Source organism: Syzygium oleosum, unplaced genomic scaffold (genome assembly GCF_021117445.2).
Source record: "Syzygium oleosum isolate NSW1041296 unplaced genomic scaffold, Sole_v2.1 Sole_v2.30, whole genome shotgun sequence".
NCBI classification, from domain to species: Eukaryota; Viridiplantae; Streptophyta; class Magnoliopsida; order Myrtales; family Myrtaceae; genus Syzygium; species Syzygium oleosum.
In genome coordinates, this window is record NW_026607514.1 from 1311368 (window position 1) to 1325700 (window position 14333).

A 14333-nucleotide genomic window follows, 5' to 3' on the forward strand; every position below is an offset into this window, starting at 1 on the left:
ATTATGTCCATGTAAAAATGCGTTTGCCAATGATCACTCCAAATATCACTACCTATATGCACGTGTCCATTAAATTGCATAAAAAAGTTTTGTAAATCCTTTTTTCCATTTCTGTAAAGATCTTTAATTATTCGTTTAAGTGAATTTCTAGGAACACGTTTTGCTTGTGGAGCACATGCTTTTTGTACAAATTTATTAAAACCAAATCTTTCTCCAAAACTAAATGATAAATGCTCAACGGAAACAAATTTACCTAATTCTTCCTTATAAGTTTTTTCGTTAAAATGAAATAAAGGGGAAGTGTTAGGATTGACGTACCCGGAAATTTGTTGTTGCCTGATATCGATTCCCGCTTGGGTTGGATGTTTGCTCCTAAGATGTCGTTTGAATATTCCATATCCTTGTCCACCTGTATATTTATATATTTTCCCACAATGTTTACAAATTATATCATACCTTTTTTCACCAATATCAAACCTTTCCATTTTCGTGAAGTGATCCCAAATGTCAGATGTAAGTTTCCGCTCCGCCTCCTTTGTTGTAGATATTTCGGCAGGAAGATGAAAACTTTCTTGTGTCGGGACGCGCTCCACATCGGGAAAAATATTGATTTTATCATCTTGAAAATCTGCATAATCACGAGGATCAAAAGAATGATGGGATTCCGTCATGATATTCTTACCTTTGCCAGTTGGTACTCGACTTCCACTTGCCATTTTTCGAGTGGATTGAGAGAATTGAGCGGATTGATTGGGAGAATTAAGAGAGAATTGCGCGGATTGAGAAAATTGAGAGAATTTAAGAGAATTTAGAGTATTGAGAAAATTTGAGAGAAGAGAATTGGAGAGAATTTGAGAGAATTAAGACTTGAGAGTATTGAGAGAATATGAGAGAATTTTAGAGAATTTATAAGAAAAAAAATGAGAAGAAAATTTAGGATAAAAAAAAAAAAGCTAGATAACTGTTGCATTGCAACGGTAATCTTTTTAATTTGTAATTTTTTTTTAAATTTTTTTTTACTTTTAGGGCTTTGCCAGTTGCCAGGAAGCGGACTACGCAAAGGTGCCACGGCAACAGGCACTTGATAAGGCTGACGTGCGAGCCACCGTGCAGAGTTTTTTTTTTTTTTTTTGGAACCAGGCTCGGAACCGGCGGTTCCGGGTCGGTTCCGGTTCCGAACCGCGGGCCCGGTCAAAGGGCCGGGCCCAGGTTTGACCGGGCCGAAACCGGCCCGTGGCCATGACTAATGATTGGTGCTATGGTTTACACTAGTTGCCAGATATCGGATATGACGTCTAAAGCTGGGTTAACATTGTGGTCTTCCTTTTCAAGTATCGTATATCTATCTGTTAAAATGTTCAAATAGTACAGGCAGGCAGTTTTATTTGAATGTAACTAACATTATTAGATGGGATAAGCCATAAATATATCCATCGCACTGAGTTCAAATCAAATATCTCAGTCAGGGGTCAGATTGGCATAATCATATGAAATGTACGGATACAGCATACAAAGTAGGAAATCTGTGCTACATTCTCCCAAATTGATATCAAAGGAGTGCTTTTGTATTGCTTTGCAATCGAAGCCTGAGCGAAAAGGAGATGCTAGGACTAACCCCAAACCTTCCTGACAAACCAGCAAGATCTTACTTTGGGGTGAAAACTGGCTTTTGACAGATTGTATAAATTCAGGATTCGGTTTGGTGAATGGCAAACCAAAGAACAATCCTGCGAAATTTTAAGATCCATAAACCCCAAATCAACAGTCCAAAACAGATCAATTCTATCACTTTCCCTCCCCCACTTCTCTATCTCATAATCAAGATCCTATGAGAACAAAGGTATATTTTCAGTTGTCATATAGCCCTAGTTTCACAAACTCTAATCATGGTATTTGCAATTTCAAGAAACTTACAGAGAATATAACATCCAGAAAAGGTTGCACATGACCCAAAATGATAAATCTCACAGCGACAAAACACAGCCTTATTTATCAAATTGCAGCTAGTAAGGCATCGTCAAGGCTATAAAGGAGGATTAACATCTGTACCTCAAGTTCATCCAACCCCCAGTCAAATTCACCAACAACCTGCAGGTGGAACAGGAGAACAGTCACATATAATATTCATATCATGCAGAATAGCCAGCACAATCATCCTAACCTACATACGCAACATCAGAAAGCTAAAGAAAAGAAAAGGGTCTTGAAGGATCTGCTACAGAAAACTCATCCAGTAACAATAACTAAACCGCTTCAATGATATGATTAAACATTTGACATTAACGGTTGCTAGTAGCTTCACATGGAGACTACTGCTATCCGGGAAACGCTTACCGGTGGTTCTACTGGATACATAATTGCAACCTTGAAGGGCTGATAAAAATCTGAAAGAGAGAAGAAGATGAATTGTAAAGGAAATATTGTGAAATCCACTTGGAGTACACTAAATCTGGAGTAAACCTGTACCTCTCGAGGCTTCGTCGGAGGCGGCGACGTGGTCCGTCGGACGACGAGAACTGCAGAGCGTCGAGGCGGAGGCGGAGTCGTCGAGAGGTACAGAGCGAGTCGAGGCGTCGGCTAGGGCGGAGGCGGAGACGGCGAGAACAATAGAGAGAGTCGAGGCGGAGGCGGAGGCGGAGGCTAGGGCAACGGCTTCGGCGTCGGCTAGGGCATGGCGGAGGCGTCGGCGTCGGCGTCGGCAAGGGTTGGGCGTCGGCGTCAAGGTCGTTCGTCGGAGACGACGGAGCCTCGGAGGCGCAAGTGTAGAGAGAGAGTGCAGATCTGGAAGTGGAAGTCTGGGAGCGCGAGCGAGAGAGAGTCCAACCTTTCTTTCAAAATTTTTCAGCTCAGGTGCGGTGGGGCCCGGGCGACACGTGTCACCCGATAATTGACGCGGATTTTACCACGGTGGAATCACAGTTGCACCCAATATTTTCTCTTCAATCGTATTTGTGGAAAATGGTGATCCTGACAGACCGTGGGTAATTATATGGCTCAAAATTGAGACTCAGATTTTATGCAGATGAGTGGGGGGTGCTGAAACGGAATATACACTCAGATTTTGTGTAGATGAGTGGGGGTCCTTTGTAGCAATTGACCAAATTTTGATGGTGCATAATTTTTCCATCTTACATCTGATTGACTCGGCTCCAATTCTGGCGAAACGGTTCTATAATGTGCATGCGATAAAGATTTGAGTGATTGGTCTGTGAAGAGAGCTTGGATCTCTTTTTGCACAGTAATTTTTACGCTTCCCTATCTTGGAGAGAAAACAAAGCAGCAACAAGAATATGAGTAGGTTACTTCAAGGGAACCTAGGCCTCCAATACTAGAACAAGAGTTTCGTGAAAAGCTCAAAGTTCTGTTTACAAGTTATTTAGGTATATTGGTGAGTTTTCTCATCTTGGTCAGGTCTTTTAGTTGACGCAAGTCCATTGGTAAACATTTATAAATGCATTTCTGTTCCAAGTAATTCTAAATATTAACTTGTTTTGAACATCAAATATGCCCTTCACAAATCAAAGTTAAAGGGTTTACAACCTATATCTGCACAAAATTTAACTCGAAAACTACGACGCTAGTACCTTAATTACTTAGGTTGTTGCACGCAGAAATTGCAAGTGTTGTTTGGACATGTGAAATGTCTAAAAAGGATTAGACTATATTTGTCTTTAGCTGAAAATGTGATTCGAGAAATCGAATAGAGGGCAAATAGATGGAGAGGTGAGAAAAATAGGAAAGGAAAGGGGTGGATAGTATTCAAAACAGTGATGACTATGCGAATATTGCTTTTCGATTATCTACGATTTTTAAGTTCATGTGCTATGAATGAGTGTTTTATAAGAAAAGAATGAAGTGACTAAAGGAAAAACAGGAAGCTACTTTCGGATGAATGTGAAACTCGATAGCCTTTTTATTTTACACGGGAGTACAAAATTGATTTATAAAGTGACGCAATGAATATGTAGAAATACTTAAACAAATATCCAATTAAAGTCTTAGACGTATATCTAATAAAAGTCTACTACGTCATTTTGTAGTCCCATTTTGAAATCAGGCTTTTTATCTATAGCATTTTATTCTTTGGGTAACCTCTATCGAAGGAATTAACGATCTAGTTCTAACTTTTTAAACAACGGAGAATTAGGATTGTTGCAATAGTCGAAAGCTTGCGCTTAAAGGGCAAGACTAAAGTGATGATTAAGCTCTATTTGTTTTTTGGGAAAATAAGTGATTTGAAAAACATTTTCAAAAAAAAAAAATCGTATGTATCGCTTGAAATAACTAGTCCATGAAGAATATTTTTATTACCAACAATAATTTGTGTCTAAATATTTGCGTAGAGATGAAAATATTTTTCGTGCATTCAATTTTGTTAGGGTGGACAGCATTAAGGAAGAAACCATGATTTGGTGGATGGTGGGGTTTTGGGAGGTGAGATGGTTCAGGTCTACTTGTTGTTAACGAGATGGATGACATACTTATGGATGGAAGATCACTCCCGAAGCCTCGATCGAGGCTACTTTTACGGCTGTACAGCGTCTTCAGGTAAATGGGGCCTTCTCATTGACGATATATTTGCAAGATGAAAAGTCTTTACCCTTTTTCAATCAGTTTTAGCGTGCGCGGTGGGGGATAATACTCGATCACCGGTCATGCTTGACTTACTTTTCCAGGTCCTCATCGAAATTGACATGTCAGGCAAATTTGTGGGAAATAGTTGATTTTGAGTGCCGGTATTCTTCAACCACAATGGAAGTCCTGGCAGGTTATGGGGATCAAAATTGACACTCAGATGTTGTGCAGATGAGTGAGGTGTTGAAAGGGAATATAAACCATGTGGGATCAAGGTTCTGAGACCTCCATAGTTTCCCAGAGTTGGTGGCTTCTTTTTTTTTTAAATTTCAATATAATATTTTGAAGGAAAATCCACCAAATGTTGATAGTGCATAATCTTTTCATCCGACATATGATTGACTTGATTTCGTTACATGCTTGTGATAAAGATGGAGTGATTGGTCCGTGAAGAGAGCCTATATCTCTTTTCCCGAGTTAATTTTACGCTTCCCATCTTGGAGAGAGAGAAAAAAGGAAAAAAGCAACAAGAAGAATTTGAGTAGGGTACTTCAAGGAACCTTAGGCGTCCAATACTGAAACAGGAGTTTAGTGAAATGCTCGAAGTTCTGTCAACAAGTTATTGAGGTTGATTCGTGAGTTTTTTCAACTTGCTCAGGTCTTTTAGTTGACGTAAGTCCATTGTAAAGATTCATAAATAGATGTCAGTTCCAATTTATTGTAAATAATAACCTGTTTTGAACATAAAAAATTTTCCTTCGCAAATCATAGTTGAGGGGGAAAATTTCAATTAAGGCCCCAAAGTGGGGTCAAATTCTCAAAAGAGCACCCAAATCGAACATAGTGTTAAATAAGGGCCTGAAGTGCTCAATCAGTCTCAAATAAAGACCCGAAGTGCCCAAAAAGTCTCAAATAAGGACTGGGTCGCCGTCGGCCAAAATGCCCGCCTCGGCCGGCAAGAATGTTACTATTCCGGCATCGAAACATTAACTTTTTTACTTTTTTCCTTTTCTATTTTTTTTCTTTTCCTTTTCTTTTTTTTTTCTTCTCTTCCTCCACCGGCCATGGCCGGGGCCGGCGGAGGTCGCCGGCCTTAGGTGAGGCCGCCCTCCCCGGCGTTGGGCGAGGGCCACCCTCGCCTGGGCTAGGCGAGGTCGGCCTCGCCAATTGCCGACGAGGCTCGACCTTGCCGGCGTCGGGCGAGGCCGGTCTCGCCTGCAACGGCAAGGCCGGCCTCGCCCAACGCCAGCGAGGTCGAGCCTCGCCAGATCTGGCGAGGGCCTGACCTCGCCCGACGCCGGCGAGGTCAAGCCTCGCCAGCGGCCGGCGGGGCTGAACCCTCGCCAGATTTGGCGAGGTTTGACCTCGCCGGCAACTGGCGAGGCCGACCTCGCCCAGCCCAGGCGAGGGCGGCCTCGCCTGAGGCCGGTGACCTCCGCCGGCCCCGGCTATAGCAGGCAGAGGAAGAGAAGAAAAAAAAAAAAGAAAAGGAAAAGGAAAAAAAAAAGAAAGGAAAAAAAATAAAAAATAAAAAAGTTACTATTCCGGTGCATTCTCGCCGGCCGGCGGGCATTTTGGCCGGCCGGCGACCCAGGCCTTTATTTGAGACTTTTTGAGCACTTCGGGTCCTTATTTGAAACTGATTGGGCACTTCAAGCCCTTATTTGACATTATGTTCACTTTAGGCCATTTTTTGAGAATTTGACCCCACTTGAGGCCCTTAATTGAAATTTTCCCTAAAATCATCGACCACTTCCAGAAAGTTTGGTGAGCCTACTCGAAGTTGCAAACTTTCCACAAAGTTGACCGTGATTTTCACCGCTTCACTGCTCTCGCGGGGGACACGTGTCCGGGTAGCACGCAACGCCCGCCTACAACCACCCGTCACCGTATCATCCACCCCTCCTCTCCTCGTTCGTTTTCTCGCGCGCGACGCCCGAACTCTTTTGGTCAATTTGCTAAAACACCGGGGGTCCACAGCCTCGAGATGCTTAGCCGAGCCCCTTGCCCCACGGTCAGGATCACCGTTTTCCACAAATACGATTGACACATCAATTTCAATGACGACTTGGAAAAGTAAGTCAAGCATGACCAACGATTGAGACTTTTGTGGCTCTGCGCTATTCACTCGGCGCATGCTGAACTGATCGAAAAGGAAGAAGACTTTTGTCTTGCGAATATATCGTCAATGAGAAGGACCCATTCGCCAGAAAATGCTGTACAGCTGTAATAGGTTGATAGAGGAGGCTTTGGGAGTGATCTTCCAATCTATGTAAGTATGGTCATCAATCTTGTTAACCTTATGTAGACCTGAACCATCTCCCATCTCCCAAAACCCAACCTTCCCCCCTCCCCCAAATCATGGTTTCTTCCTTATTGCTGTCCACCCAGTCTCCTTTAGCTGTCTTCTTCTTCTCACTTTGCTTGGTCGGCACCACTTCATTTCAGGGGGTAGGCGTTTCTGCTTCCTCCACTCCTTTGTCCACCGTCCACGTGACCGAGAATAAGGATGGAGCAGAGGCTCTCCTTAATTGGAAATCCACTCTTGACAACCATAGCCAGTCTCTCCTCTCTTCATGGCACGGTGACAATCTTTGCCGCTCTACCGGCGTGGCTTGCGGCAACTACGGAGCCATCACCCATCTAAATCTTTCCTCTCTCGGTTTGAGAGGAACTCTACACGGCCTCGACTTCTCGCGCTTAACAAGTGTGGTTAGCTTTGAACTTTCCAACAACTCGATCTATGGCTCAATTCCCTCAAGTATCGGTAACCTTTCCAAACTCAACTATCTTGGTCTTTGCTTCAATGAACTGTCGGGGGACATTCCTCCAAGTTTAGGTATGCTAGAGAGTATTCATTATTTGGAACTATGTGCAAACAACCTGAGTGGACACATCCCTCAGGAGATTGGACAGTTAGATTCTCTTTTGGAACTTGGTTTTTCCAGAAATAAGCTCACCGGTCCTATCCCTGCTTCACTAGGGAACTTAAGCAGCTTGATTTATCTTTTCCTATGGCAAAATCAACTTGTAGGGTCCATTCCTGTTTCTCTTGGAAAATTAGGCAATTTAACCGGATTAAGCATTTCGAGCAATAAAATTTCCGGTTCCATTCCCAAAGAGATAAATGACTTGAGGAATTTGGAAATTCTGTACATAGGGGAGAATAGACTTTCGGGACTCATACCTTCAGAAATCGGGAGGCTCACTTCTCTTATTGAACTTAGCCTAGCAAAAAACAATCTCACCGGCTTAATTCCTCGTTCCATCGGAAACTTGACAAATTTATCTGCTCTTATCCTCTCTGAAAATGAACTTTCAGGACCGGTACCTTCAGAAATCTGGAGCCTCACTTCTCTTATCCAACTCTTTCTATCAGAAAACAAACTCACTGGCTCAATTCCTCGTTCCATTGGAAACTTGACAAGTTTATCTGAACTTTTCCTCCTTCAAAGTGGACTTTCAGGACTAATACCTTCAGAAATCGGGAGGCTCACTTCTCTAACTGTACTGGACCTTTCCGACAATAAATTCGTTGGTTCCTTGCCTTCGGAATTCAATAACTTAACACAGTTGACTTATTTTCAACTATATAATAATGAACTAGAGGGGGAACTGCCAGAAGATTTATGCCTTGGGAGATCATTGCAATATTTCTCCGTCAACAATAATCATTTCACTGGTCCCATCCCCCCAAGCCTAAAGAACTGTAGCACATTAATTAGATTGGGGGTCGCTGGAAACCAATTTACTGGAAACATAGCAGATGCTTTCGGAATATATCCACATCTATATTTTATGGACTTGAGCCACAATCATTTGACTGGCGAACTTTCGTGGAAATGGGAGCATTGTCGTAATTTGACGAGCTTGAGGATATCAAACAACGACCTCTCTGGTGAGATACCCGCAATATTTGGAAGGATGGCTCAATTACAAGTACTGGACCTTTCTTCAAATAATTTAAGCGGAGAGATTCCGAAGGAAATGGGAAGCCTGTCGATGTTGTTAGAACTCGACCTAAGCAGCAATGCGATCATGGGAAATGTCCCAACTGAGATTGGACTTCTATCCCATCTAGCACATCTAAACTTAGCCTCAAACAATTTGAGCGGATCAATACCGGTGCAGCTAGGCTCATGCAAAAGCTTGTTGAGCTTGAACTTGAGCATAAACAAATTTCGAAGAAGCATTCCTCCTGAGATAAGCAACACACAAGTCCTCGAGGTTCTTGATCTGAGTTATAATATTTTGTCTAAAAATATACCGAGAGAGCTTGCATTACTGAGAAACTTGCAAGTTCTAAATATCTCCCACAATAGCCTATCTGGTTCCATCCCACATACTTTTGGTGATATGTTGGCCTTGACTTCTATTGATGTATCTTACAATGACCTGGAAGGTCCTCTCCCTAATGTCAAGGCTTTCAATGAGGCTCCATTTGAGGCAATTCAGCATAACAAAGGGCTCTGTGGAAATGTTGTTGGTTTACCGAAATGCAATTCTACCGGGAACAAGAAACGTAATCGGCACGTTGGAGCTAGAATCACATTTATCCTCATTCTCTCGTTCTTGGGGTTTCTCCTTCTCTCTTGCACCTTGATTGTTCTTGTAATCGTCTATCATCGTCAAAGAAGGATTATGAAGAGAGAGAACAATGAGCGGGCAAATGATTTGGATTTCATGAGTATTTTGAGTTATGATGGCAAAGTTTTCTATGATCGAATCGTTGAAGCCACGGAAGGATTTGACTCCAAGTACTACGTGGGTGAAGGAGCATATGGAATTGTTTATAAAGCCGAGATATCAGAAGGTCAAACGTTTGCTATCAAGCAAACCTTGTCATCCCAGGAAGATGGTGAGATCATTGATTTGATACCATTTGAAAGGGAAATTGAAGCCTTAACAAATATACGTCACCGCAACATCGTGAAATTTTATGGCTTCTGCTCTCATGCTCAACGCTATTTTTTGGTGTATGAGTACATGGAAAGAGGAAGCTTGAGGATAGTTTTGAACGATGATGAAAGAGCAAGAGAATTTCAATGGGACAAGAGGGTAAATGTGGTCCGAGGAATTGCGGATGCGTTGTCCTATATGCATCACGGATGTTCACCTCCGTTGTTACATCGAGACTTGACTAGTAACAACATTCTATTGGATCTCGATTATGAGGCTCATGTTTCTGATTTTGGCACTGCAAGATTATTGAGGCCGGATTCATCAAATTGGACTGCCATTGCTGGCACCATCGGGTATATTGCTCCAGGTACTTCGTAATTTTTGGTTCAATTTCGATAACATTCGGTGTCATACTTCTATACTAGTTTAGTGCAGTTCATTAGTTATTTAATTGTCTTATGGAAATTTGTTATACTTATTTAGAGCTTTCAAGTTCAGTATTGATGAAAAAGCTTTTTGAGTTTCCTCATAAATAAGAATTGAAAAATAAGGAAAACATCATAATAAATCCATTCAAGACATTAATTCGTGTAACCTAGAAGATGCTCGTATTTTAAGCGTCGAGCGAAAAATTTTGAACTTTACCAAAGCATAAAGTCCCGTACTCAAATCAGTGTTGTAAGTGTAGATTAAGTAGAAATCGGTAATTGTAATTGTCACATGTCACGCCATGGGAAGTAATGTTATAAACTTGAATACAACTTATGATTGAGATTAAAAAAAATAGTGGATTCTCCACTTGCAGAGCTGGCTTATTCTACAGTTCCTACTGAAAAGTGTGATGTATATAGCTTTGGAGTCGTTGCATTAGAGACAATCATGGGAAAGCATCCAGGAGATCATGTCTCTCGAGAATGTTCATCGACCACTCAAACTAGGTCGATGATGTTGAAGGATGTGCTAGATCAACGTCTCTTGCCTTCTAGACTTGGCCTTCGAGATGAGCAGGACGTGGTCTTGATCGCCAAGCTAGCGTTTGAGTGCTTGCAAGCCGATCCGAGGCTTCGACCGACCATGCAACAAGTCTCACGTGAGCTTTGCTTTCAAGTACCCCTGAATATGCCGCTCTCTGCAATCAGTTTAGAGGAACTTCGCGATCTTAATGTTAACAAATTCAGAGCATTCTAGAAGACGGTAAGATTTGAAGTTTTTCATGTGTTATTTTGTTCGGTTTTCAATTATGGTGACGATCGCCTTTTGAATATCTTCTTAGTTCTCACCAATCCCAACCATGTGATTTTTTATTTTTACTGCAGAGATATCTTCTCTATGAACGCTACAGAAATAGTGCGATGTTTGTAGTTTGAAGTCGTGGTACCAGAAATAACCATGGGAAGACTTTTGGGAAGATCCCATTTCACAATTATTTCCATCTTTTTATCGGAAAATGCACTGGATCAACATCTCTTGCCTTCTCTGATATGAGATGTAAAGAACATGTAGTTTCTATTGCTGTAAGAGATAATAGTACAAGCATTATGTGAACTTTTATTGATGTGCAGTGTCATAATTGAGCTTTCGATTGATTCAATTAAATCAATTTTGAGTAATGTGCGCTATCGTCCCGAAACTTTCAGTTGGTCCAATTAAATACCTAATATATTTTAATATGTTTATGTCATCCTTTCATTAATCAATTTAAATGAAATACAGCTTGTACACCAATTAGATAAAGCTGGTGTTAAATGAAGAAAATTATGTGGATTTCCAGCGTGTCATGTTGACTTGAAATTGCAAAACTATACTACTTAATTGTTTTCTTTTGAAGCATAATGAAAAATTCTCCCACATTTTCCATTAGACACCATTTCGATTGAAAGATTAAATAAAAATAAGACCACATTAGTCATATTAAGTGAGTGGTTTTGTCCTAGCTTGGAAGCTTTTCTTCAACACTGCACGACATGATTCTAACTTTTTGTTTAATGAAATATTGCTCAAAATTATTAATTTGAAACCTAGCGTTGATTTTTGATCCTCTCGCTTAGAACTAATAGTTTATGGAACTATTATTTGCGCAACCCCAGATCAGGTAGATTTTGCTGGGATCGCTCAACTCCATGCGAGATCTCGCCGAGGGTCCTTGACCCGCGTCGTGTCGCCTAAGGGCAGTCGCCACAGTGGCCACAAGCGACAGAGGTCGCAATTTTTCAATTTTTGTTGCTTTCCTTTGTCGAAATTTCTATGTCTTTTATATATATATATATTTTATAATTTTTTATTTTCGTTTTATTTATTTTTAAATATATTTATCGTGTTTTAAATATATTAGAAAAATTTTCCGACCAAAAAATAATTAGAATCTATGAAGGATGGCACGTCAGCAAATAACGACAAATTAACGGTAACATCAGCATTTCCATTTACTTGTATAACGGAATAATCAATCTCAAAAAGGAAAAAGTACATATAATTGAGGGACTACATTGGCAAAAAAAAATAGTATAGGAACAATAGTGAGCAATTTTTTTTTTGACGGAACAGTGAACAAATTGAAAAGGCACAGAAACTACCGATGTATTTATTCTTTACTGTTTATGAATAAGAGCATTAAGAATAAGATTTTGATAAAAGCTAGCTACTCTTCAAAATCAGGAACAAAAAAAACTACTCTTCAAAATCTTTGTTGAATATTGTTAAGGAAGACAAATGCGGGGCTTATCGAAATGGTTCATCCTAAAAGAAAACTCATATATGTTAAGCTAGAGGCTGACGTAATTGGATAAAACAAATATATAAAGAAAAAAAAAACAATACAATCAGTTTGGCCAAAATGAAACATAAGGGTCGATATGGATTACATCAATCGGGTTGAATTACCCAAAGACCAAATCAAAACGGAAAATATCGATTGGATTCATAAATCAACCAGGCCTTGATCTGGCCAAAAACATATGAGCCAATGTTAGTTGGCAAAATCTGTGCCTGAATGGCACCCGACAAAGCAGGCAATTCGACCATTGGTCCAGCCATTTCTCGATACACTTCTCGTAATACGCGTGGTTGCAGTTGTTGAGCACCCAATTAGGAAGCATGGACACTCTCTGGGGGCCTCCGTGTCGGTGTCGGACATGTCGGACACCGACACTATTTTTTTATTATTTATTTATTTGTGGATTTGAATCAAATTAATTTGATTAAATAATCATAAAAATGATAATTTATTATGTATATATGAAAATATACATTTAATATACAACGTATCCCAACGTGTCAAAATTCTCTATTTTATAAGAAATGACGTGTCGGCATGTCATGTTGCGTGTTGGTGTCGGTGCTACTTAGGCGCCCAACACTCGTCTCCTTTCTTGAAAGATCCAAAACAAATCGCACACTCCTCACGATTGATGTCCCTAATTTTGTCGCAGCAGCATCCACCATGGGAGGCACTTGTGGGAGCCATTCGATGCCGCGAGAGTCACTTGATGAGGCTCAACGGAGCGAGTACTAGTCCCCGTCCGATGCTTCGTCCCAAGGACAATTTTTGGAGATGATGAAACAGGCGAAGCATGGTCGCTCCTTAGGAATTGTAAACAACCGATGGTGGGTTTTTAGTTTTCAACTTAGCCTTCACTATCTCCCAGGTCAATGAATCATTCCCTATTTTCTGATTTATTAGGCGTTAATTTAACAAATTTTTTTCCTTTGTTTCCTTTATGGTACTGTTGGTGCTCAAATCTGGCCGATTGGGCTAGAAAAAAGAAAGGGTGCATTAGGCCCAAATCACTAAACAGTGGCCTGGGTGAGGAAGTCGCACAAAGCCCACTACATGGGATACCAAAAACTCCGCACCAATAACCGCTCAGGACAACGGGATAAGGATAAGAGCAGTTACCACATTCGGTGCCGACGATACCTCGAAATAAAAGGGGCGGTTATTGGCAAGGAAGTCGAACATTCTAGAGTCAAGACGATAACTGTTCGGTAACGGTTATTCATCCGTGTTAGTTATAAATAGCCTCTAGGCAATGATTGAAAGGACCTTTTGCCAAATTGACTGCAGAATGCATACCTTTTGTAATCTCGTTTATTCAATTTCTATCGTTAATTTACCTTTTATTGCACAATTTATCTTTTGTCCTTTTACCTTTGTTCGCCATTAGCGTAGATTCGTCACTTCCTTTCCGAAGCGACAAAGGACCCGGTTACTCACAAAAAAAAAAGGAGATCTTCCCTTTCGGTGAAAGATATTTCGTTCGAGGTTACTCTCGGCGAAAAATCTTTTTGGCACGCCTAGTGGGACGATTGTGTTCCGCATCTAGGAAGTGTCAATGGCGAAGACCAGGAATCAGGAAGGTCGTGCCGCCACTGGCAAGAATAACTCATCCCCACAACGTGTGGGGGAAAGGCCCACTCATTTTGATGCACCAGAATCTTAACCCAGCCATCGATATCAGCTGGGGCGCAAGTTCTGAAGATATTCCTCGGAATCTGACTGAGGAACAGATGAGAGAATTGGCGCCTAATTCTGCGGTGGTGGCCACTATGAGAAGGATGTTTGAAGAACAACAAAATGAACTGACTAATCACATGGCCAATCATCTATCGAGAATTCTCACCCCTACTCACCAATTCGGTTGCGGAGTTAGCCTATAAGTTTGGACCAAGGAACGGACCAAACGGAGTGCAAGGAAGTCAAGCTGTGCTAGGGATCACCCCAACAATGGTTCCTGCTTTACCAACTGTTGCTAGTACTTCAAGTCTGACATAACCGGTTTGAATTTTACAAAGGACCGATACCGCAAGTGATTAGAATCAAACTGGTATGGAGGACCGTGTAAGTCTGAACGGATCCA

General features: G+C 41.2%; 1 protein-coding gene and 1 pseudogene across 1 annotated transcript; both read left to right on the top strand.

The window, feature by feature from the left end:
- Positions 1–14333, top strand: part of LOC115690173 (benzyl alcohol O-benzoyltransferase-like) — a 72368-nt pseudogene that overhangs the window by 9686 nt on the left and 48349 nt on the right.
- On the top strand, positions 6919–10947 carry LOC115663554 (MDIS1-interacting receptor like kinase 2-like). Its single transcript, XM_056303962.1, has 2 exons — positions 6919–9844; positions 10283–10947. The coding sequence occupies exons 1-2, from the start codon at positions 6937–6939 to the stop codon at positions 10663–10665; spliced, it is 3291 nt and encodes a 1096-aa protein (XP_056159937.1). The 5' UTR covers positions 6919–6936; the 3' UTR covers positions 10666–10947.

Excerpts from the sequence above, each read along its gene's own strand:
- LOC115663554 (XM_056303962.1), top strand. The coding sequence starts at position 6,937 with ATGGTTTCTTCCTTATTGCTGTCCACCCAGTCTCCTTTAGCTGTCTTC. Across the intron at positions 9,845-10,282 it reads CATCGGGTATATTGCTCCAG|AGCTGGCTTATTCTACAGTT; the intron begins GTACTTCGTAAT and ends CTCCACTTGCAG.